Raw genomic sequence first — 26200 nt, forward strand, 5'->3', positions numbered from 1 at the left:
CACACGGATCCGCACCGTACACCTCGTACACACACGGCTCTGGTCCGTACACCTCGTACACACACGGCTCTGCTCCGTACACCTCGTACACACGTGGCTCTGCTCCGTACACCTCGTACACACACGGCTCTGCTCCGTACACCTCGTACACACGCGGCTCTGCTCCGTACACCTCGTACACACGTGGCTCTGCTCCGTACACCTCGTACACACGCGGCTCCGCTCCGTACACCTCGTACACACGTGGCTCTGCTCCGTACACCTCGTACACGCGCTGCTCCACTCCGTACGCCTCGTACACACGCGGCTCCGCTCTGTACGCCTCGTACACACGTGGCTCCGTATGCCTTGTACACGCGCGGCTCCGCTCCGTACACCTCGTACACACACGGCTCTGTTCCATACACCTCATACACACACGGCTCTGCTCCGTACACCTCGTACACGCGCGGCTCCGCTCCGTACACCTCGTACACACGGCTCTGCTCCGTACACCTCGTACACACGCGGCTCTGCTCCGTACACCTCGTACACACGCGGCTCCGCTCCGTACACCTCGTACACGCGCGGCTCCGCTCCGTACACCTCGTACACGCGCGGCTCCGCTCCGTACACCTCGTACACACGCGGCTCTGCTCCGTACACCTCGTACACACGCGGCTCCGTACACCTCGTACACATGCGGCTCCGCTCCGTACACCTCGTACACACGCGGCTCTGCTCCGTACACCTCGTACACACGCGGCTCCGCTCCGTACACCTCGTACACGCGCGGCTCTGCTCCGTACACCTCGTACACGCGCGGCTCCGCTCCGTATACCTCGTACACGCGCGGCTCTGCTCCGTACACCTCGTACACGCGCGGCTCCGCTCCGTATACCTCGTACACGCGCGGCTCTGCTCCGTACACCTCGTACACACGCGGCTCCGCTCCGTACGCCTCGTACACACACGGCTCCGCTCCGTACACCTCGTACACACGCGGCTCCGCTCCGTACACCTCGTACACGCGCGGCTCCGCTCCGTACACCTCGTACACGCGCGGCTCCGCTCCGTACACCTCGTACACGCGCGGCTCCGCTCCGTACACCTCGTACACGCGCGGCTCCGCTCCGTACACCTCGTACACGCGCGGCTCCGCTCCGTACACCTCGTACACGCGCGGCTCCGCTCCGTACACCTCGTACACACGCGGCTCCGCTCCGTACACCTCGTACACACGCGGCTCCGCTCCGTACACCTCGTACACACGCGGCTCCGCTCCGTACACCTCGTACACACGCGGCTCCGCTCCGTACACCTCGTACACACGCGGCTCTGCTCCGTACACCTCGTACACACGCGGCTCTGCTCCGTACACCTCGTACACACGCGGCTCTGCTACATCCACACTGTAAACCCCTCCTGACCCCACACATAAACTTCAGCTCATCCAGCACCATGACAACCAGCACAGCAGAGTCCTGCATCCACTGAGGCCCCTGATCATGTGACCCCTGACTCCTCCCCTCCTGTGACCTCATCACAGCTCCTGTGCGCACAGAGCAGCCATATATGTGGTGGCGGCTCTGCAGGTGGAGGTATGTGGAGACCCCATTACTGGGCGCAGGGGGCATTAACCCCTTCAGCACGGAGACTCTTTTGGGGTCTTGTGTTGCCCTTTTATAAGAATCATAAGGTTTTTGTTCTGTTTCCTGTAATAGATACATACGACCCAACTATGGAGACAGGAAGGGAGGAAACGTATTGTTCTCATAGTACAGGACCCCTTTACTGCCCCCACAGTGTAATGCCCCCATTATGCCCCTTATGCAGGATGTATGATGCACCCACACAGTATAATGCCCCCATTATTCCCCTTATACAGGATGTATGATGCCCCCACACAGTGTAATGCCCCCATTATGCCCCTTATGTAGTATGTATGATGCCCCCCACAGTGTAATGTCCCCATTATGCCCCTTATGTAGTATGTATGATGCCCCCACACAGTGTAATGCCCCCATTATGCCCCTTATGCAGGATGTATGATGCCCCCACATAGTGTAATGCCCCCATTATGCCCCTTATGCAGGATGTATGATGCCCCCACACAGTGTAATGCCCCCATTATGCCCCTTACGCAGTATGTATGATGCCCCCACACAGTGTAATGCCCCCATTATGCCCCTTATGCAGGATGTATGATGCCCCCCACACAGTGTAATGCCCCCATTATGCCCCTTGTGCAGCATGTATGATGCCCTCACACAGTGTAATGCCCCCATTATGCCCCTTATGCAGGATGTATGATGCCCCCACACAGTGTAATGCCCCCATTATGCACCTTATGCAGGATGTATGATGCCCCCACACAGTGTAATGCCCCCATTATGCCCCTTATGCAGGATGTATGATGTCCCCACACAGTGTAATGCCCCCATTATGCCCCTTATGCAGGATGTATGATGCCCCCCCACAGTGTAATGCCCCCATTATGCCCCTTATGCAGGATGTATGATGCCCCTTATGCAACATGTATGATGCCCCACACAGTATGATGCCCCCATTATGCATCTTATACACACAGTGGCTTGTGAAAGTAATTGCCCCCTTGGCATTGTTCATGTTTTGCTCCCTCACAGCCTAAAATTTCACTGTTTTTTTGAGGATTTGTATCAGTTCATGTTAAGAACATGCTGACAACTGTGAACATTTGGTTTTATTTGTTATGAAGCAAACAACAAATAGGACAATGTGATGAGCCGTCCTTGTTCTAAAGACTATCAGACTTTTCCAGCATGGATCACCCGTGCCATCGATCTTGTTGTGTTTTATTAGTGATTTATTTACTTGCCAGTTCAGCCTTAGGAATCAATGCTTCCATTCAGTGACCGTATCTCAGGGGCCTTAAGCCATTATTTTCTCAGCCACTAGGCTCATTGTGTGGATGGGGAAAGTAGATCCAGGGGAGCCATCACCACAGGAAGTCGCAAATGCAGACCCATGTGATGAGTTCAGCCTGAGGAAAAATACCTCCACTAATGCACACTTAGCTTTGAGGGGGCTGATCCCAGTGAAGGACAAAAAGAAGCCACATTGTTCAGTGAGGTCTTGTAGCCCAAGGATGGATGGATGGTCTATGGAGTTTTGGAGATCAGTACCGACTGGGCTGGATAAACGTGCTACAGTTGTGGGATCTGTCGTTTGGATTTAAACTTTCTTAATGGACTGTTGCTACTAGATACCTGTGCTTCTTTCGTTTTATCTGTCGTCTGGAGGATCATGGAATATGAATACAGACTATACTGGCTGGAGATATTTAAGCTGTAGGCCAACAAAAAGTTGGGAGACAGTGGTTATCGCCTGGTACGAAGGCAATGGAACTACCGTCCCAGGGAAGGGATCTTGTGGACTGAGACAATTGTATTCTGGCCATTTACCTGGAGTTGTTGTAAAAACCTTGATGTAAGGAATACAATATTGATGAACCGTTAACCTGCCTAGATGAATCTTTACAATGCACAACCTCAAATCTTCACAAGTGGTGGCAACAGTGGGATCACCTATATCTGGACAGGATGCCAGGGAAATTTACTGAATGATGTCTTGGCAGAAGAGATGGCAGACTCAATCTACAAGAGGCTCAGGAAGGAATTGCTGAGAGCCCTTTGCTCTGAGTGAGAGCTAGAGTGGTTGCCGGAGGACAGCCGGGTGACCCTTATACAATGCTTGGACGACTGGGACCGGGAACAACCACAGGAGGAGGTCATTTCAGACGTGGAGGAGGGCATATCTGTGGAGGGACCACAGCCCAGGCCTGTCATCCAGATGGTGGAGGGTTGACTGACTGAGTTGAGGAGGATGCTGGACGTGCTAGGAGAGCGGGCCATGGAGATAGAGTGGGCGGCAGTGCTAAGCAAATATCTGGGTGTTCATTTAGCAGTACTCCCACACTCCCCAGCACAGAGGACAGTGGATAACAGGAGAGAGGGGCCTGCATCTTTAAGGTACAGGGATATACCACAGTTCAGTGAGGACACCTCGGATATTGATGAACATCTCCGGTTATTTAAGAACGTCTGCCTGCTGCATGAGGTGTCAGTTAGTGACTGGCCCAGATTTTTACACATTGAGCGCATTACTAGAGAGGTATACCGTCACACCTGAAAACTACCAGAAGGAAGTTTCAGGAGACTGAGAAGCTCGGTGCACACATGCCTCGGGAGTTTGCTAACACACTACATATGGCATGCACTCGGTGGATAGAAGGACTGAGGGCTCGGGAAGCAGAACATGTCTTGGATATATTCATGCTGGAGCAATTTGTCTAAACTCCCGGGTGACTTAAAAGAAATAGTGGCGGATTGAAAACCACTCAGCCTGGATGAGGCTGCAAGATTGGCTGATGAATGGTCTGATAATCGACAAGGGCTATGTGGAAGTACAGCCAACGAGACCCATGGATCGGCCAGAGGAGGAACTGTGGGGATTTCAAACTTCACAAAGATGAGGAAGTTTCCCAAGCCCCCAAGTACGGTCTGCGTCAAGGCGAGGGGGACTTAGTCTGCCATAATTGTGGATGTATGGGACACTTTGACAGGGAATGCCGGGAATGTTTTAGCCCACATCACAACCTAGGACAGGGGTCTCAAACACGCGGGCCGCATGCGGCCCCTGAGGCTGCTTTATGCGGCCCCCAGGCACAGACCCCTTGACGATCCCGACCTGGTCCAGGAGGAGCCGCCGACAGCAGCGCTGAATTGCCACACAGAGACTGTTTCCCAGCACTGCATTTCCAATGCCAGCCGCTGGCCAATCAGAGGCCAGCAGCTGATATCTGCGTGTCGGCGCAGCGAGTATGACGTCATTGCCATATGCAGATGTCAGCTGCTGGTCTCTGATTGGCCGGCGGCTGACATTGAGAATGCTGTGCTGGGAGACAATCTCTGTGCGGCAATGCAGCGCTGCTGTCGGCGGCTCCTCCTGGACCAGGTCGGGATCGTCAAGGGGTCGGACTCTGTGGTGCCTGCGGGCCACATCTGCAGGAAGGCCGCCGAGGGAACGGAGGACAGGTGAGAATCATCTTTTTTTTTTTTCTATTTTATGTGTGTGAAGAACAGCACAGGGGGCACAGAGCCACAACATGGGGACCGGGATGGGGCACAGAGCCACAAGAGGGGACCTGGATGGGGCACATAGGCACAAGATGGGGACCTGGATGGGGCACATAGCCACAGGATGGGGACCTGGATGGGGCACATAGCCACAAGAGGGGACCTGGATGGGGCACATAGCCACAAGATGGGGACCAGAGCCCCAACATGGGGACCTGGATGGGGCACAGAGCCCCAACATGGGGACCTGGATGGGGCACAGAGCCACAACATGGGGACCGGGATGGGGCACAGAGCCACAACATGGGGACCGGGATGGGGCACAGAGCCACAAGAGGGGACCTGGATGGGACACATAGCCACAGGATGGGGACCTGGATGGGGCACATAGCCACAAGAGGGGACCTGGATGGGGCACATAGCCACAAGATGGGGACCTGGATGGGGAACATTGCCACAGGATGGGGACCTGGATGGGGCACATAGCCCCAAGATGGGGACCTGGATGAGGCACATTAGTACAAGATGGGCACCAGGATGGGGAACGTTGCCACAGGATGGGGACCTGGATGGGGCACATAGCCACAGGATGGGGACCTGGATGGGGCACATTACTACAAGATGGGGACTTGGATGGGGAACATTACTACAAGATGTTTTCCATTATTACTATATGATCCTAATTGTAAGACAATATTACTGTATGTGGCCAATTGGGGGAAATAAAATTGTAAAAAAAATAAAAAATAAAATAAAGCATGAAAAAATATTGGGCACTAAAAATGCTGTTTTATATGTAAACTAAAGTAAACACAAAAAAGTGCACGTTTATTATCGCCACATCCATAACGACCCAAGCCATAAAAAAATAAACACGGCAAAAATGTTCAAAAGGTGTATACAAAAAAAATGGTATCACTAAAAATGTCACATTGAACAAAGAATGCGGCCCCCCAAATTCAAATTTTTTCCATGTGCGGCCCATATACCCAGCCGAGTTTGAGACCCCTGACCTAGGAGCAGGATTGGTGTGACACTGGCCCAATGTCGTAACCTGAAGCCAAGGACTGGTTCACACTTCATCAGCCAAGAATGAGCAGAGCAATCTCAACATGCAGACTAACCCCCCACCCCAGTGGTGAGTAATACACAAAATGTAATGACTGTTACCATGAAGGAATTTGACCTGGGTGAGGTAAATGACATTAGGGAGGAGGCCCAGAGACTTCGGGAAACTGACTCTCCCATCACCCTGGACAGCCCACATATTGTCCCCCCAGAACAATATTTACCTGGCCGCCAAGTGACCATCCCCCTAGCTGGTGGTCAGCACTCTGGGGTTGGTAGCAATGGATACAAATTTGGTTCTCATCGGGTACGTGTTGAGTTTCCCAGGACAAACCGGAGATCAAGGGGTGGATATGGAGGACCCTGCGGGAGGAACAGACACCTGCCCCAGCAAACTAAATACAGAATTCTTGTCTCAGGGCTTCCCCCCCCATTGGGGAGTTGGCAAGATCGGAAAGATCATTTGAGAGAAGCTGGAGATGTCTAGTATGCTGATGTACACCAGGGTGGAATGGGGATTGTGGAGTTTATTCACAAGGGTGACATGGAATATGCTTTGAGGAAACTGGATGATACAAAGTTTCATTGCCATAAAGGTGAGACCACTTACTTTCGTGTCCGTGCTGAAAATGTGGGGAAGAAGTGTGAGGAACTGGCCTTGTTCTAAACAGGGCTGTGGAGTCGGTAAGCCAAACCTCCAACTCCGACTCCTCAATTTCCATGACACTGACTCCCTCATACATGGCTCATGTTTAAGTGATAAAATTACTGTAGCACAGATTAATCTCAGCTAAAAGTCTAGACTATTATATCAGGAATAGGACAGACATTTATAGGACATTTCATAACTTTCCCAAATTCTTATGAAAAAATATTCCCCACAAAGTGCATTGAACTACTGTAACCAATTTATTATATACTTTAGGAGTCGGAGTCAGTCCATTTCATACCTACTCCGACTCCACCATTATGGGCTCCGACTCCACCACTCTGACTCCACAGCCCTGGTTCTAAAGACTATCAGACTTTTTCCCTCACGGAGCACCTGTGCCATTGATCTTATTGTTGTGTTTTATTAGTGATTTTTTTGCTCGTCAGTTCATCCTCAGGAATCAATGCTTTCATTCAGTGACCTTATCTCAGGGGCCTTAATCCATAGTTTTCTCAGCCCCTAGGCCCATTGTGTGGAAGTAGATCCAGTGGAGCAGTCACCACAGGGAGTTTCACATTCAGTCCCACGTGATGAGTTCGGCCTGAAAAAAATACCTCCACTAATGTACACTTAGCTTTGACAGGGCTGACTGATCCCAGTGAAGGAGAAAAAGAAGCCACAATGTTTAGTCAGGAGTTTTGTGGAATGTCGTCAAAGGGATAGGATCGAGACTAAGGTCTTGTCTTGTAGCCCAGGGATGGATGGATGTTCTATGCCAGTGGTTGTGAACCTATGGCACATGTACCGTAGGGGGCCCACAGAGCCCTCCCAATGGGCACACGTGCCATTTCCTCAGCAGTGCCACGGCTACCACTCTCCTGTCCTTAACAGCAATCTTCAAGTCTGACCACAGATTCTCAATTGGATTAAGGTCTTGGCTTTGACTAGAATGCTCCAAAATATATACACGTTTCCCCTTAAACCACTCGAGTGTTGCTTTAGTAGTATGTGTTGGGTCATTGTCTTGTTGGAAGGTGAGCCTCCATCCCAGTCTCAAATCACTGACAGACTGAAACAGGTTTTGCTCAATAAAATCCCTGTATTTTGCACCATCCATGTTCCCTTTGACTCGGACCATTTTCCATGTCCCTGCTGCTGAAAAACATCCCCACAGCATGATGCTGGCATCACCATGTTTCACTGTGGGGATGGTGTTCTTGGGGTGATGAGCTACAGTGAAGGAAATAATTATTTGATCCCTTGCTGTATTTGTAAGTTTGCCCACTGACAGACATGAACAGTCTATAATTTTAAGGGTAGGTTAATTTTAACATTGAGAGATAGCATATCCAAAAAAAATCAAGAAAATCACATTGTATAAATTAGATAAATGTATTTGCATTTTGCAGTAAGAAATAAGTATTTGATTCCCTACAAACCATTGAATTCAGGCTCCTACAGACCAGTTAGACGCTCCTAATCAACTCGTTATCTACATTAAAGACAATTGTCTTACATAGTCACCTGTATAATAGACTCCTGTCCACAGACTCAATTAATCAGTCAGACTCTAACCTCTGCAACATGGGCAAGATCAAAGCGCTTTCTAAGGATGTCAGGGACAAGAACGTAGACCTGCACAAAGCTGGAATGGGCTACAAAACCATAAGTAAGACACTGGGTGAGAAGGAGACAACTCTTGGTGCAATAGTAAGAAAATGGAAGCAATACAAAATGACTGTCAATCGACATTGACCTGGGGCACCATGCAAAATCTCACATCATGTGGTATCCTTGATCATGAGGAAGGAGAGAGATCAGCCTAAAACTACACTGGGGGAACTTGTTAATGATCTCAAGGTAGCTGGGACCACAGTCACCAAGAAAACCATTGGTATCACATTATGCCTTAAAGGTTTAAAATCCTGCAGTGCCCGCAAGGTCCCCCTGCTCAAGAAGGCACATGTGCAGGCCCGTCTGAAGTTTGCCAAAGAACACCTGGATGATTCTGTGAGTTATTGGGAGAAGGTGCTGTGGTCAGATGAGACAAAAATTGAGCTCTTTAGCATTAACTCAACTCGCCGTGTTTGGAGGAAGAGAAATGCTGCCTATGACCCAAAGAACACCATCCCCACTGTCAAGCATGGAGGTGGAAGTGTTTTGTTTTGAGAGTGTTTCTCTGCTAAGGGCACAGGACTACTTCACTGCATCAATGGGAGAATGGATGGAGCCATGTACCGTAAAATCCTGAGTGACAACCTCCTTCCCTTCGCCAGGACATTAAAAATTTGTCGTGGCTGGGTCTTCCAGCAAGACAATGACCCAAAACATACAGCCAAGGCAACAAAGGAGTGGCTCAAAAAGAAGCACATTAAGGTCATGGAGTGGCCTAGCCAGTCTCCAGACCATAATCCCATAGAAAACTTTATGGAGGGAGTTGAAGCTCCGAGTTGCCAAGCGACAGCCTCAAAATCTGAATGATTTTGAGAAGATCTGCAAAGAGGAGTGGACCAAAATTCCTCCCGACATGTGCGCATCCCTCATCATCAACTACAAAAAACATCTGACTGCTGTGCTTGCCAACAAGGGTTTTGCCACCAAGCATTAAGTGTTGTTTGCCAGAGGAATCGAATACTTATTTCTCACTGCAAAATGCAAATAAATTCATCTAATTTATACAATGTGATTTTCTTTCTTTATTTTTTTTTTTTGGATATTCTATTTCTCAATGTTAAAATTAACCTACCCTTAAAATGCCAGAGCCCTACAAAATGACCTCCAGCAGGCCACAAATGTGCATATGTCTGCACAAACTGTTACAAACCGACTCCATGAGGGTGGTATGAGGGCCTGACGTCCACAGATTGGGGTTGTGCAGGATGCTTGGCATTTGCCACAGAACACCAGGATTGGCAAAGTCACCACTGGCGCCCTGTGCTCTTCACAGATGAAAGCAGGTTCACACTGAGCACATGTGACAGACGTGACATAGTCGGGAGACGCCGCACAGCCCTCCATGTGCTCGCCAGAGGTAGCCTGACTGCCATTAGGTACCGAAATAAGATCCTGAGACTCCTTGTGAGACCATATGCTGGTGTGGTTGGCCCTGGGTTCCTCCTAATGCAGGACAATGCCAGACCTCATGTGGCTGGAGTGTGTCAGCAGTTCCTGCAAGATGAAGGCATTGAAGCTATGGACTGGCCCGCCCGTTCCCCAGACCTGAATCCGATTGAGCACATCTGGGACATCATATCTTGCTCTATCCACCAACGTCACGTTGCACCACAGACTGTCCAGGAGTTGGCGGATGCTTTAGTCCAGGTCTGGGAAGAGATCCCACAGGAGACCATCCACAACCTCATCAGGAGCATGCCCAGGCGTTGTAGGGAGGTCATACAAGCACGTGGAGGCCACACACAATACTCAGCCTCATCAGGAGCATGCCCAGGCGTTGTAGGGAGGTCATACAGGCACGTGGAGGACACACACAATACTGAGACTCATTTTGATTTGTTTTAAGGGCATTACATCAAAGTTGGATCAGCCTGTAGTGTGTTTTTCCACTTTAATTTTGGGGGTGACTCGAAATACAGGCTTCCATTGGTTAATAAATTTGATTTCCATTGATGATTTTTGTGTGATTTTGTTGTCAGCACATTCAACTTTGTACAGAACAAAGTATTCAATGAGAATATTTCATTCATTCAGATCTAGGATGTTATTTGAGTGTTCCCTTTATTTTTTTGAGCAGTGTATATATATGTGTGTGTGTGTGTGTGTGTGTGTGTGTGTTGTAAGCTGGACAGGTCGTGTCCTCAAGGTGCCAAGCCTCGGTGATGTAGAACTCAGAAAAGCAGGCTCCAGCACACATAGTGCTGAGAAGTTTTTAATAGGCCCGGGTTTTATGAGCAGCAGAGAGACCTGGGTGGGATCAGCTGCTCACTTACCTCCAGTCCAGATTTTGGAAGGACTGATTTAAGACAGCTGTGTCTGTCTCAGTCTGTCTGTGTGTTTTGCAAGGTGAGCAGACCTTGCATGTGCTGATCAGACTCTGCTGAAGGCAGAGAAAAGGACTTCATTTAAACGTCTGTGGCCGTTTTGTATGGACTTGTTATTTTTGAATTTTGTTTTGTTATACCTTGTTTTGTGCCAGGAAAAGGCTATTTTGTGTTTGTGTCCTGAGCTTTTTATGCAAGCAAAATAAACCATCCTGGATTTCTAATGAAAACGCTCCCTGTGCCTACCTCAACCGCAGCTGAGTGAATACTAAACCCTATAATTGGTGCTAGAAGCAAACGCACGAATCCCAAGAGGCAGTGTGACTGCTACAGGAAACCATATATGTCCTGGGTGAAGGCCGCCAGCCAGCAACAGTTATCCGGCAGCACGGAGGAGCTGTTAAGTTCTGGGAGTTGGAGGGTTCTGCGCATGATCTTACTTGTCCCCAGTACTGCGCTTTTCTGGACAGAGTGTTCAGATGTTGCTCCTGGGATCTGTTGTAGCCACTCTTCCAACTTAGGTGATGAAGTGACGAGACCCAGGTGAGGAAAACTGTGAGAGGGGCGTTGCAAAAGATGTCTCCGGGGGATGACGTTTCGTGTTCCTGGCCGTGTTTCAGAGAGTGGCGGACCGTGAGAGACTACCACCGGAGCAGTGGGCGGAGGTTCTAGCGCCATATCTGACAGGGGAACCACAGAAGGCGTACGTTGATTTGGCCCTGCAAGACGCTAAGGAATATAGCAAACTTAAGTCTGAGATCCTGGCACGGCTGGGCGTAACACTGGCAGTCAGGGCACAGCAAGTCCACCTCTGGGACTTCCACAGGGACAAACCTCCCTGGTCACAAATGTGTGACCTTCTGCACATGGTTCAGAAGTGGCTACAGCCAGAGACTTGTTCCCCAGCCTAGATAGTTGAGAGAGTGGTCATAAATTGGTTTATCCACTCTCTGCAGAAGTCGATTCAGTCCTGGGTTGCCCAGAGAGATCCCCAAAATACAGATGACCTGGTGGGCCTAGTGGAGAGGTACCGGGCGGTAGAGGGCTCCCTGACTGATCAAGCCGGGGTTAGGTCACCTTTCTGGGGTTCACAAAGGGGGGGATGGCTCCCAAAAGAAGGGGACTAAATCCTCACTGGGTGGGCGTCCAAAGTCCCAGGAGGTTGCTGAATCACAGCTGGGTAATCAGTCCCATACCATCCTCTGTTGGAGGTGTCATATCTTTGACCATATAGCTGCCCGGTGTCCCATGAACTCTTTTCCAATGGACTACAACATAGGCTGGCGTTGCTCCTATTTGGCCTACCCCGCCTGCATCGCGGTTCCTCAACATGGCGAGGGCCCTCAGGCGTGCTCAGTGTCCGTAAAAGAGGTGCAAGTGTCTGGACTGTTGGACTCAGGAAGTTTGATGACCCTGATAAGGGCCACACTCATTCATCGGTTGGTTCCTGGGAAGGTGGTGGGTGTCCAGTTTGTCCATGGGGATGCTAAAAACTACCCTGTTGCTCGGGTGGATGTAAACACGGACTGTGGCACCACAGCTCAGGAAGTGGGGGTCATTAAAGACTTGTTGCACCCGATAATAATCGGACGGGACTTTGCATTATTCTGGGACATGTAGGGGAAAGCGGGGACACCTGGTTGCTCGGACCACCGCCAGATCACCCCTGAAGAAACCTCACCACAGGCCGTAACAGACGAGTTTCCCATGTGTTTGTTTGTTGGCGATGAGGATGAGACTGCGTCCCCTGAAGCCAATATCCCTGAGCTGGAAGTGTCCGAGGGAAACTTCGGAACCGCCCAACTCAGGGACTTAACTCTGAAAGTGGCCTTCCAAAATGTTACCGTGTTAAATGGAGTGCCTCAGGAGCCGGGGGCCGACAGTCGGTTCCCTCATTTTGCTGTGAATGGGGATTTGCTGTACAGAGTAACCAAGCCAAGGGTTCAGGTAATAGAGCAGTTGTCGGTGCCAGGGCCCTATAGACGCAGTGTGTTAGACATAGCTCATTCCCATGAGTTAGGATTTTAGTTTTCAGGTGGAGCATAGGCCTGGGAAACAACATGGGAATGCTGATGCCCTATCAAGGGTCTATTGTATGTTGGCAGAAGGTGCCAAGCCCCCCGGTTTGTGCAGAAGGGGGGTATGTAAGGTTGCAGCCGGACAGGTCGTGGATGGGAGGTATATGTCCCCGAGGTGCCCAACCTCAGGGATGTAGGATTTTGAAAAGCAGGCTCCAGCACACATATTGCTGAGAAGTGTTTAATGGGCCCGGATTATGGGGCTGGGTTTTAGGAGCAGCTGAAAGAGCTGGGTGAGATCAGCTGCTAACTTACCTCCAATTCAGGTCTTGGAAGGTCTGATGCAAGCAAAATATACCAACCTGGATTTCTAATGAAAACGCGCCTTGTGCCTACCTCAACCGCAGCCGAGTGAGTACTAAACCCCACAGTTTGTATATATACATGCATGCATGCATTGGGAAAATAAGTATTTGATACACTGCCGATTTTGCAAGTTTTCCCACCTACAAAGAATAGAGAAGTCTATAATTTGTAATTTTTAACGTAGGTATACTTCAACTGTGAGAGACAGAATCTAAAAATAAAAAACAGAAAATCACATTGTATGAATTTTAAATAATTAAATTGCACTTTATTGCATGAAATAAGTATTTGATCACCTACCCACCAGAAAGAATTCTGTTTCACAGACCGGTTAGTTTTTCTTTAAGAAGCCTCCTACTCTGCACACATTACCTGTATTAATTGCACCTGTTTGAACTCTTTACCTGAATAAAAGACACCTGTCCAAACAATCAATTACACTTCAACCTCTCCTCTATGGCAAGACCGAAGAGCTGTCTAAGTACACCAAAGAAAAAATTGTACACCTGCACAAGGCTGGGATAGGCTTGAGAAAGGTCAGAAATCAGCCCAGAACTACATGGGAGTACCTGGCCAATGACCTGAAGAAAGCTGGGACCACAATCTCAAACATTACTGTTAGTAACACACTGCGCCGTCATGGATTAAAATCCTGCAGGGCACGCAAGGTCCCCCTGATAACGCACATGTCTAAGCCCGTTTGAAGTTTACCAATAACCATCTGGATAATCCAGAGGAGGCATGTGAGAAGGTCATGTGGTCAGATGAGACCAATATAGAACTTTTTGGTATCCACTCCATTCGCCATGTTTCGAGGACGATGAAGAATGAGTACAACCCCAAGAACTGTCTGATCTGTTTTGGACACACACATATCTATTAATCTCTTGATCCCTCAATCATCATATTGCTAACATACTAGATCTGTACAGCAGCCTATGTATACATTTACCTTTGATTGGTGCTATCTTAGATGTGGCCAATACTGATATTGCTATTTGAGCTATGCACATGTACTTTATAAACTGCTTTAGGACTGGATTATCCATATATAGCTATTGTGTATATCTTCTATAGCCACCTTGCGAGCATTTCTAGTGTAGGAGCTTGGGTTATATACATTACTGTCTTTATGATGCACTAAGCACGTTACATGTATTGCTGCTTCCCTGATTGATGCATTGGCACTTTATTATCTTATAGGATCGTGTTGTGTACCTATTGTGATCCTTTTGGGTGTACTGTTTGAGGAACCATGTTGCATTTGCATTAGGCTTTGCCTACTTAATATCGATTATTCTTTAGACCCTGGTTCTCCGTCTATGACACACAGTTCCCTGCCTTACTGACGTATACTCCCTGATTTATGTAGTACTTGGTGTCACCGTCTTCCTCCCTTTATTTTATTCCATTGGAAATTGCCTGTTTTTATACCTTTTCTGTAATAAAATTCTAATTTCATCTTGACACGCTCCTGATTCCTTTTCCTCTTTTGGGTTATATGGTTGTTGAAGAGCGCTTACTGAGACCAGTTCCCCCTATCTTTGGTCACTTGGGTGCGTGTTGAGGTATCACAGGGTTAGGGTTTCTATTTAAATGTCCAGGCTGGTTTATTGGTGCTTCATAAACCATGCCACAAGGAAAGGAAATAAACAGCCGTTCAGTGCAGGCAAAACAAAGTAAACAGTTCCAGCAATGGTACTTTAGAAATAGTCCAGAACACACAGGCTGTATAGCATTCAGTATACCAGCTCAGTCTTGAGACATCACACAGGATGCTCTACCATATGTGCAGGGGTATAGGACTCCAGCTGCAACCATTTTTGGGCCAGATGCAGCAGATCAAACATGTGGGAGCAAGGGGGTTTGTCTCGGTGGTACGCCCAGCGTTGAACCCGTTGTGGCCTGACAGTCATTGTCGCTCACAGGCTCACCAAAATTTCAGTTTTCAGTTTCACATATTCTTTGGCATCTTGTAAGGCTAAGTCATAGAACGCCTTCTGGGGCTCCCCTGGTAAGTAAGGTGCCAGCATTTCCACCCATTGCTCTCACTGGAGTTTCTTCCTCTCGGCGACCCTTTCAAAAACTTTCAAAAAGGTATCAATGTCGTCACCCGGGGTCATTTTCTCCAAAACTCTCCTCACAGCCTTACGGATGGAATAATTATCAGCTGACCTTGGAGTTGGAGCTGCCGCCGTGCCACAAACCGCCTCTGCGAGCAATTCAAACTGATGCTGCTGTTTTAGGTGCTGCTGTTGCTGGATCTGTTGCATAAGCAGCTTATTTGTCTCCTATTGTGCCAGCTACTGTTGTTGGTGCTACTGCTGCTGGGCTTGCACCAGGTGTTTAATCAGGTCCTCCATGCTGTCTGACATTGCTCTCTGGCTTATGACTGCCTTCACCCAGGAAATGCAGCACCTCTGTAGCAGTCACACATGTTCCCTGAGAACGCTGCCCGCAATTCTAACACCAAATGTGGTAAAACTACTCACTTGGGTGCGTGGTGAGGTATCACAGGAACAGTTTCTATTTAAACATCCAGGCTAGCTTATTGGTGCTTCATAACCCATGCCACAAGGAAAGAAAATAAACAGCCTTTCAATGCAGGCAAAACAAAGTAAACAGTTCCAACAATGGCACTTTAGAAACAGTCCAGGTCACACAGGCTGGATAGCATCCAGTATACCAGCTCAGTCTTGAGACATCACGCAGGAGGCCTTCTTACGTCCACACACAGACCATGTGTGAGAGAAACAGAATACATTTTACAATGTGAACTACACCCAGGGGTAGGGTGTGCGGGCAGCCAGACCCGCACATCTGTTCGGCTGCCCGTAAACCTGACCTGGATGCACAAACAAGCCTCTTACTACTATGTGCACTAGAGCAATGCTTATGGTTTATATCACAGAGAATAACCACCTCAGTGATACATACCTCCCATAAACTATGGGATCTGTGATTTCTATCTACACCACTGTGTATAGAATGTGTATAGGATAATTGAGTATAATATAGTTATTATGGACGTGAGTTAATTAACATAGGGATAACAGACTCATTGCACAATGTTACGGATATTTCTTGTTGCTAAAACTGATTTTTTTTTTCACTTTAAACATTTTTTAAACAACTCTGATTAGTGCAATCATACAGCATACAAGCCTCTGATTATTCAGGTGATGCACTGCACTACTGTAGTGTGGTGTATCATCACTGCCTGTCAGTGTAATACTAATTGCCCCATACACATGAGATAAGTGTTGGCTGAACCGTCATTTCGCAGTTGGCTATCTCTCCCGACTCCCCCATACACAGAAATATTCCAGCTTTCCTGTGGTCTGTATGAGAGAGTCGCCTCCAGACTCCTCTAGGTGAGGATTATCTACAGGAAGAACAAACGGATTAGCCTCTGAAATTCATGATGCCAGATCCTTCTCTACCTTGACATCATCTGTCAGGAGGCCCCCAAATACTTTATATAGTCGATCAAACCACCCAAAATCAGTGCTTTCATGCCACTTTACTCTTTGTGTGTATAGGGGTGTTAAAACGTAACTTATTGGACGCTTCCTCTTGCCCGACCTAATAGACTTTCATACATTGCAGGCCCAAACACCATTATTAGGTGCCGCTGCACCTATGCCATCTCTGCGGTGTTCATCGATATTCTGGTGCTCAAGAGTTACCGTATTTTTCAGACTATAAGACGCACCTTTTTCCACCAACATTTTGGAGGAAAGCGCGTTTTATAGTCTGAACTGTGGCCCATACTCTATACCTATGGCTGTGGGCTGTGGGGGGAGCGGCTGTGGGGGGAGCGGCAGCGGGGGATGAGCGGATCACAGGAGGCAGCAGCCGCCTGCTGCAGCCTACGCTGTGCCCGCTGCTAAAGAATATGAATATGCATTGCTCCCCACGCCCATGGGCGTGGAGAGCAATTAATATTAATTTTCCTTAATAGCGTGCACACTGTAGCCGCAGCGCGGCTCCTGCTGCCGTTCTACGGTCTGTCTGCCTGCCATTAAAGATCATGAATATTCACTAGAATCCACTCCCATGGGTTGTAGTGCATATTCATGGTCTCTAATATCGGGCACACAGACCGCAGAGTGGCAGCAGGAGCCGCGCTGCGGGTACAGTGTGCGTGCTATTAAGGAGAGTGAATGGTAACTGCTCCCCAAGCACACAGTTCTGGCGCGGGGAGCAGTGACTATTCCGGCACAGCATCTCACACTGTGTGACGGCGCATGGCAGTAATGCCATGCACGGCTCACACAGTGAGAGTGTCGGCAACCGAGCAGGACGCAGCGCTGGAGGAGAGAGGAGGTGAGTATAATTGTTTATTTTTGTGTGTGCAGCGTGATGGGAATCAGGGGGTGCCAAGCATACCAGGATGGGGATCAGAGGGTGCCAAGCATACCAGGATGGGGATCAGGGGTGCCATGCATACCAGGATGGGGATCAGAGGGTGCCATGCATACCAGGATGGGGATCAGGGGGTGCCATGCATACCAGGATGGGGATCAGGGGGTGCCATGCATACCAGGATGGGGATCAGGGGGTGCCATGCATACCAGGATGGGGATCAGGGGTGCTATGCATATCAGGAAGAGGGATGAAGGGTACCATACATACCAGGATGAGGGGTGCCATGCATATCATGAAGAGAGATGAGGGGTGCAATGCATATCAGGAAGAGTGATAAGGGGTACCATGCATACCAGGATGGGGATCAAGGGGTGCCGTGCATACCAGGATGAGGGGGGGCATGAATACAAGGATGAGGGGTGCCATGCATACCAGGATGAGGGGTGCCATGCATGCCAGGATGGGGATCAAGGGGTGCCATGCATACCAGGATGGGGGATTGGGGTGCCATGCATACCAGGATGGGGTATTTGGGTGCCTAGCCTACCAGGATATGAATCAAGGGGTGCCATGCACACCAGGATGGGGGATTGGGGTGCCATGCATATGAGGATGAGGGGTGCCATGCATATCAGGATGGGGATTAGGGGTTCCATTCATATCTGGATGGGAATGAGGAGTGCCCGGGATGGTGGCCACATATAACAGGAAGGAGGGGGCCATATATACCAGGATGGGGGATATTAACAGAATTGGGGGACATTGCCCCTATAACAGTGTCAGCAGACCCCCTTTCCTTAACAGTGCATCATGACCACATGTTTTGCTTAATTTTTTTTTTCTATATTCCTCCTCTAAAACCTAGGTGCGTCTTATTGACCAAAAAATACAGTATTTTTTAAAAATCAAATGTTTTAACGTGTTAAAAAATAAAATGTGTCTTTTGCTTTTTGCATGTTTTTTTCTTTTTACACAGAATTGTTGGTGCCAATTTTCTTTTGAAACATTTTATTATCTGCTTTTTTCTGGTGTTTTTCTTGTAATATAGGAAAGCCTAAGGCCAGAAATAAACCCCATAAACACTATACATGGAGACTTTGATATCAAATAATTTCTCTCTGTGGTGTTTGTACAAACAAAAAAGATTTAGAAATGCCTCAAACTTCTGTGTGTGAATCAGACATGAGATCTAATGTGATAGAAGATTACAGTCCGGGGAAGACGGGAAACATTCATATAGACGGGTGGTGATGTAGTCAGTGAAGAACTCTGGCCAAATATGTTTGTAGAGCCGTAGTAGAAGATGATGTCATCCTCGTTATGAAGTAGTTATTTTTCATGTCACGTGTAATGAATATCTCCTGCAGTATAGATAATGCCGATTCCAGTGTCTGTAAATGAGACGAGAATTAGCGTTATGGAAGATGAGTCTATGAGAAACGTATTCAGCTGCCGAGACGAGGAAGAACCTACTTGTTGTGTGTAGCCTAAAATATATAGGTTTTATTAGTAGATGTAAAGAAGAAAACTACTGTAAAATAATAAATCCCCTCATATGTTTCCCCTTATTATCTGCAGTAATTGTATGATGTTACAGCGACTCCCCTTCTTCTCATTCAGGTCCCTACAATATCGGATCCTCTCAGTGAAGATTTTCTATAGAAGAGAATCTTCCTGATTGTCCATGTCCATCTTTGATGGGTAAGAGACATGGTGGCAGAGAAAATATTACACCTCACCCTAGAGATCCTTTTCCGTCTTACTGGAGAGGTGAGAGCTTCTGATGACATCACATTACATCATTCTTATCTATGGGAATAACAGATGGACAGAACTGGAGAGGTGAGGACTCTGGAAATGTCTGGAGTGAGATTTATTAATGTGTCTCTCCATAACCAGGATTACACAGTAGTGAAGAAGACCTCTAGTGAGCGCTGTCAGGCCCCTGTGTCTGAGGGATGGGGAAGACCCCTGAGCCCAATCACAGGGCCTCCACCTCACCCCCTGATACATGACTACATCAATGACCAGAAGATCCTAGAACTCACCTACAAGATGATTGAGCTGCTGACTGGAGAGGTGACACTGCTGGGAATGCTGGGACATTATACATTAATGCTATGATGAGATAGGGGGGATGACAGTATCATTGTATGTGTCAGGTTCCTATAAGGTGTCAGGATGTCGCTGTCTATTTGTCCATGAAGGAGTGGGAGTATTTAGAAGGTCACAAAGATCTGTACAAGGACGTCATGATGGAGGTTCCCCAGCCCCTCACATCAGGTAATAGACAGGACTAAATACACACAGCCTATAAATATCTGTATGTAAAGAATGAATTCAGTCCCTGTATGTGTTTCCTGCAGATCTATCCAGTAAGAGGACAACACCAGAGAGATGTCCCCATCCTCTTCCTCCACAGGACTGTAAACAAGAAGATCCCAATGTTCCTCAGGATCATCAGGTAGATGGAGAGAAGGTGTCATGAGATCTCCCCTATGATGTGTAGACGACTGTGAAGGTCTTGTGTTCAGTCTTGTTTTATCCACCAGTATTATATGTTTTATACTTGTGTAATGAGAACGGTGGAGATGGCAGGATTAGAGATGATCATAGAGGTGACTTCTCCATCTGTCTGTGACTTTTACAATATTTGTTTCAGGGTGAAGATCTGCCCCATATTAATACTACAGAGACATATGTGAGGGGTGATGAGCGGTGTACAGAGGAGACTCCTACATATGACTATCCAGGTGAGTAGTAACCACTAAATGCAGAGAAGTCACAGATTCTTCTCAGTCACTGGCTGTGGCTGCTTTATTGGTGGTGTAGTCCAGCCGTATAACAATTATGTGATGACTATTTTGCCACAAGACCACAAAATTGTCCTACACCCAAAACTGTTGCAATGGCTTTGAGCATTGAAAGCCCTTTTCTATAGAACTTACAACCTGGGAGATCCACCTACCCCCTGGGATTAGAAGACACTGACCGGTACGTTCCCAGATCTGTAAACTACAAAGCTAAATGACAGCGTATGTAGAATGTGCTGACAAGTTAGAAAATCAGTTGAAGAAAAATAATGTGATGGGCCAGTAAGAGAAATCGGAGGGTAATGATGCTGTTGGCTTCCTAGAACCTTGATATCTTATTGGCTGATCTACCTTCTCTCGCTTCTGTGCTGCTGAATGTGCTCATATGGTCCCATATGAGCCACTCTCTTGTTGCCTTGGTTGTACGTTTTGGGTCATTGCCTTGCTGGAAGACTCAGCCACGACCCATCTTCATTGCTCTTACTGAGGGAAGGAGGTTTTTGGTCAAAATCTCGCAATACATGACCATATCCATCTTCCCTTCAGCACGGTGCAGTCGTCATGTCCCCTTTGCAGAAAAGCACCCACAAAGTATAATGTTTCCCCCCATGCTTCACAGTTGGGACGATGTTCTTAGAGTTGTACTCATCCTTCTTCCTCCAAACACGGCGAGTTGAGTTAATTTGTAAGAGCTCAATTTTTGTCTCATCTGACCACAGCACCTTCTCCCAATAACCCACAGAATCATCCAGGTGTTGATTGGCAAACTTCAGATGGGCCTGCACATGTGCCTTCTTGAGCAGGGGGACCTTGCGGGCGCGGCAGGATTTTAAACCTTTAAGGCATAATGTGTTACCAATGGTTTTCTTGGTGACTGTGGTCCCAGCTGACTTGAGATCATTAACAAGTTCCCCCTGTGTAGTTTTAGGCTGATCTCTCACCTTCCTCATGATCAAAGGTACCCCACGAGGCGAGATTTTGCATGGTGCCCCAGATCGATGTTGATTGACAGTCATTTTGTATTTCTTCCATTTTCTTACTATTGCACCAACAGTTGTCTCCTTCTCACCCAGCGTATTACTTATGGTTTTGTAGCCCTTTCCAGCTTTGTGCAGGTCTTTGATCTAGTCCCTGACATCCTTAGAAAGCTCTTTGGTCTTGCCCATGTTGTAGAGGTTAGAGTCTGACTGATTAATTGAGTCTGTAGACAGGAGTCTTTTAAACAGGTGACTATGTAAGACTGCTGTCTTTAATGCAGATAACGAGTTGATTAGGAGCATCTAACTGGTCTGTAGGAGCCAGAACTCATAATGATTTGTAGGGGATCAAATACTTATTTCTCACTGCAAAATGCAAAAAAAAATTATCTAATTTATACAATGTGATTTTCTTGTTTTTTTTTTTTTTGGGGGGGGGGGATATTCTATCTCTCAATGTTAAAATTAACCTACCCTTAAAATTATAGACAGCAAGGGATCAAATGCTTATTTCCCCCACTGTATGTCTAAGCTGTGCGTGGCTGATGGCTGTAATGCACATTTATTCACGCCTGCAGGAGATGTGTTGGCTCCAGCCCTGGTTTCATGGATTCACTCCACGTCATAAATTACATTATGTTTTCAATCCTAAAGAATTCAGATTACTGCACAATCTCTCCTGAAATGGGGGCACTAATACTTTCTCTACTCTTCTGCTCAGGAGTCATAGTAGCTCCAATGGTCCACCATAAACGAGTGCAACTCTGATTTAGTGTTGGACCTCTTCCCTCATACATATGTTGATATTTGGGGATGTAACATGTTTTCTTTATTCTATTTGTATGATTTGTGGTGGGATCGGCCTGCCTCACTTATGTGAGTCTGCAATTCCCTGGTAGTCTTTAAAAATAAGGTCTCCATTGCCTTTCCAAAATGTCAGAATCTAAATTTACAGGCTGTTCTGTGGTGTGAGATGGGAAGAAGAATAGTCAGGTAGCCGGGTCAGAACCAGGAGAGCAGAGAAAATACAAAATCAGAAGACACAAGAGTAGTCAGTAAACGGGCCGGGATCACAACAGGAAACAAATACACAAGCCGGGAGCTGAGCACAGAGGACTGACCCAGAGGAGAACAAGGCTGTATCTGGCAGCTTCCAGCAATATGCTTCCAGCTTTAGTAGGGTGCGGTGCTCTCCAAATGGCTGAAGCAGGGAGCAGATTACTCCAGCTGGACAGCACACACACCCATACTGCCAGACTGGATGGTACTACAGGTCCCAGGCACCCTAATCTTCCTGGTTAGTCAGAGCCTGCGCCACCTACAACTTCTGGTTCTGACGTCTCCTCCATCACCAGCGCCGCCTGCAGGATGAATAAGGCGGCTCCTGGTGACAGAAGCAGATGTCCCAAGAGCAAATCCAGATGAAATGGGACAAACCATTTGCGGAAGCTCTAATATGACAAAATGGCAGAAAACCAGAGCAGTAGAAATCCCCATAAAGTGACTCATTTTGGAAATTATAACCCTCAGTGAAATAATCTATAGGAGTAGTGACTATTTTGACTCCACAGTCGCTTTCCGGAAATTAGCACGCAGTGGATGATGGAGAGTGAAAATTACAAATATACTACTTTAACACCCATCACATAGTGCCCAGATTCTGCTCCAGGAGACACATCATAAATTAAGTGGGTTCCTCTCACTATAGTAGTGCCAAACACATGGATGCTAAATGTGGTTTGGGCACACTGCAAGGCTCAAAAGCGAGGGGGAGATCTGGCTTTTTGGAGAGTGGATATTGCTGGATTGGTTTATGGAAGCCATGTTGCTTTTCAAAAGCCTTTGAGCCACTAATAATGTGGAAACATCTGTTTTTCCATTGACAGATGATGGACCTGAGTGGGGACTTGTTTTTTGTGAGATGAGTAGAAGTTTTTATTGGTATTATTTTTGACTACATAACATTGTTTGGTGGCTTTTTATTCCATATTTGGGAGACAGAATGAACAAACAGTTTTACACATCATACTCCACTGGTTCATCCTATGAGGTTTTCTATTAGACTGTGAACTGTTATTGTTTTGGTGAATAATTCAATATTTTACATAACTTGCCATTTCACAGACGTTAAGTAGAAATTTTCAAAAATATAATATTGAAGGATATTTTTATTCATAAATAATTGTTTTTATTCTTGGCAGATGACTGTACCAGGAGATCAGAGGAACAGCTGACATCTTCAAATTTTACATCAAATGATCTTGAGATCCCACAGGATACAAATGAAGTGAATTCCATTACTCCAAATGTACAATCATCCCTTCACAGCAAAGATCTGTCATCTGATCCTTTGAAACAGGTCCTGTCTTCTGATTCATTGCTGACTACTAAGGAAAATCATAGTCACAAAATAAGCATTAAAAAACAAATTGCTCCTAAAGCAAAGAAGCCATTTTCACTTTCAGAATATGGAAATAGTTTTCCCTTCGAAAAGTCTTTTCTTAAATATCAAAACCTTTACCCAGCAGAGAATAGATTTTCTTGTTCCAAATGTGGGGAATGTTTTAACCAGAAAACAGATCTTGTTAGCCACCAGAGAATTCACACAGGGAAGAAGCCATTTTCATGTTCAGAATGTGGGAAATGTTTTGTGAAGAAATCATCTCTTCTTAGTCACCAAAGAACTCACACAGGGGAGAAGCCATTTTCATGTTCAGAATGTGGGAAATGTTTTAACCGGAAAGCACATCTTGTTATCCACCAAAGAAATCACACAGGGGATAAGTCATTTTCATGTTCAGAATGTGGGAAATGTTTTAGCCATAAATCAGCTCTTGTTAGTCACCAAAGAACTCACACAGGGGAGAAGCCTTTTTTATGTTCAGAATGTGGGAAATGTTTTAACCGGAAGGCACATCTTGTTAGCCACCAGAGAACTCACACAGGGGAGAGGCCTTTTTCATGTTCAGAATGTGGGAAATGTTTTGTAGATAAATCAAATTTAGTTGGGCACCAGAGAATTCACAAAGGGGAGAGGCCTTTTTCCTGTTCAGAATGTGGAAAATGTTTTACCCTGAAATTAACTCTCAATAAACATCAAAGAACTCACACAGGGGAAAAGCCTTTTTCATGTTCAGAATGCGGGAAATGTTTTGTGAAGAAATCATCTCTTTTTAGTCACCAAAGAACTCACACAGGGGAGAAGCCTTTTTCATGTTCAGAATGTGGGAAATGTTTTAACCGGAAAGCACAGCTTGTTATCCACCAAAGAAATCACACAGGGTATAAGTCATTTTCATGTGCAGAATGTGGGAAATTTTTTAGCCAGAAATCAGATTTTGTTATGCATCAGAGAACTCACACAGGGGAGAAGCCATTTTCATGTTCAGAATGTGGAAAATGTTTTACCCGGAAAACAAATCTAGTTAGCCACCAGAGAACTCACACAGGGGAGAAGCCTTTTTTCTGCTCAGAATGCGGAAAATATTTTAACCACAAATCAAGCTTTAATAAGCACCAAAGAACCCACACAGGGGAGAAGCCTTTTTCCTGTTCAGTATGTGGAAAATATTTTACCCTGAAATTAACTCTCAATAAACATCAAAGAACTCACACAGGGGAGAAGCCTTTTTCATGTTCAGAATGTGGGAAATGTTTTGTAGATAAATCAAATTTAGTTAGGCACCAGAGAACTCACACAGGGGAGAAGCCTTTTTCCTGTTCATAATGAGGTATGTTGTGTGAAGGAATAATCTCTTAGTCACCAGAGCAGTCACACAGGGGAGAAGCCTTTTTTATGTTCTTAATGTGGGAAATGTTTTACTTGGAAATCAACTCTTAATAAACATCAGAGAACCCATACACTGGAGAAGCCTTTTTCATATTCAGAATTTTGGAAATGTTTTAACTGAAAATTGCACCATGTTTGGCCTCATTGAAATGAAAACACTCATACTCAGATCCCGTGCCAGCGCCGTTCCAGCGGTGTCGGGACTCGCGTTCCCGCGGTGTCAGGACTCACGTTCCCGGAGCTCACATGAGGTTGTTACATCACTTGAGCCCTGCGCAAAATCAGTGCCAGTTTCACTGTCCCCGCCTTCAGACGTATTGAACATCAACAGGAAGCCTTTGGTTGTGGCTGCTCTCTGGCTCCTTTGTGATGTTCGATTTGTCTGGAGGTGGGGACTGTGACAACAGCGTTGATTGGGGTATGTTATTGACAAATTGTACAAAAACATATACCAGACAGTCATATAATTAAATGAGAAAGGGAATTACTTCAGAACTTACCATAATTTGTGGACTATAAGACACACTATTAGCAAGAAAAACATCTTGCTAACAAATGAGTACTTCTTATAGACTGGAGGCAGCTTCCAGTGACAGAGGAAAAAATCAGGCAGTGTCCTTCCTGGTCACTGAGAGAACTGCTCTCTGTCTCCTCCAGCACCACACTTCTCTAACCGATTGGTGTAGAGCAGAAGAGGAAGGTACCGGGACCTGCACATCCTGAGGACCTTCCACCTGACTAGCTCAAGGATCTTTCAGATGTAACACTGTTTTTTACATATTTTCAAAAGTTGTCAGGTTCATTTATGAAATGAGCCATTTCTTAATGATTTTGAACTCGTGAATTCAAATCTGACAAAGAATTTTTTTAGTTGTCTCTTGTTTCTATGATATCCGAGAGTTTTCCTTGTACTGCTACATATAATTAATGCATAAAAGTTTCAGGACTTTGAAACATAATTACTTTTGCAAATATAAAGATGCAGAATATTTTGTTATGCCATTTTTCTGATATTTATTTAGAGGAAACTTGGCAACAATTCAAGTAACTA

General features: G+C 46.6%; 1 protein-coding gene across 2 annotated transcripts; it reads left to right on the forward strand.

The window, feature by feature from the left end:
- The first annotated feature begins 1513 nt into the window (after positions 1-1513).
- LOC141197661 (uncharacterized) lies at positions 1514-25218 on the forward strand. 2 transcript variants are annotated; one of them, XM_073662743.1, is made up of 7 exons: positions 1514-1580; positions 19190-19339; positions 19469-19648; positions 19732-19852; positions 19936-20033; positions 20232-20322; positions 23561-25218. In XM_073662743.1, exons 2-7 carry the CDS (start codon positions 19280-19282, stop codon positions 25084-25086), a joined length of 2076 nt encoding a protein of 691 aa, XP_073518844.1. In that variant the 5' UTR covers positions 1514-1580; positions 19190-19279; the 3' UTR covers positions 25087-25218. The 2 variants fall into 2 exon arrangements, with proteins under 2 accessions (XP_073518844.1, XP_073518845.1); XM_073662744.1 differs by lacking the exon at positions 1514-1580 and having other exon boundaries at positions 19193-19270.
- The last annotated feature ends 982 nt before the right edge of the window (positions 25219-26200 follow it).

This window comes from Phyllobates terribilis, unplaced genomic scaffold (genome assembly GCF_046119375.1).
Source record: "Phyllobates terribilis strain yellow unplaced genomic scaffold, ASM4611937v1 Scaffold_85__1_contigs__length_6476398, whole genome shotgun sequence".
In the NCBI taxonomy this organism is placed as follows: domain Eukaryota; kingdom Metazoa; phylum Chordata; class Amphibia; order Anura; family Dendrobatidae; genus Phyllobates; species Phyllobates terribilis.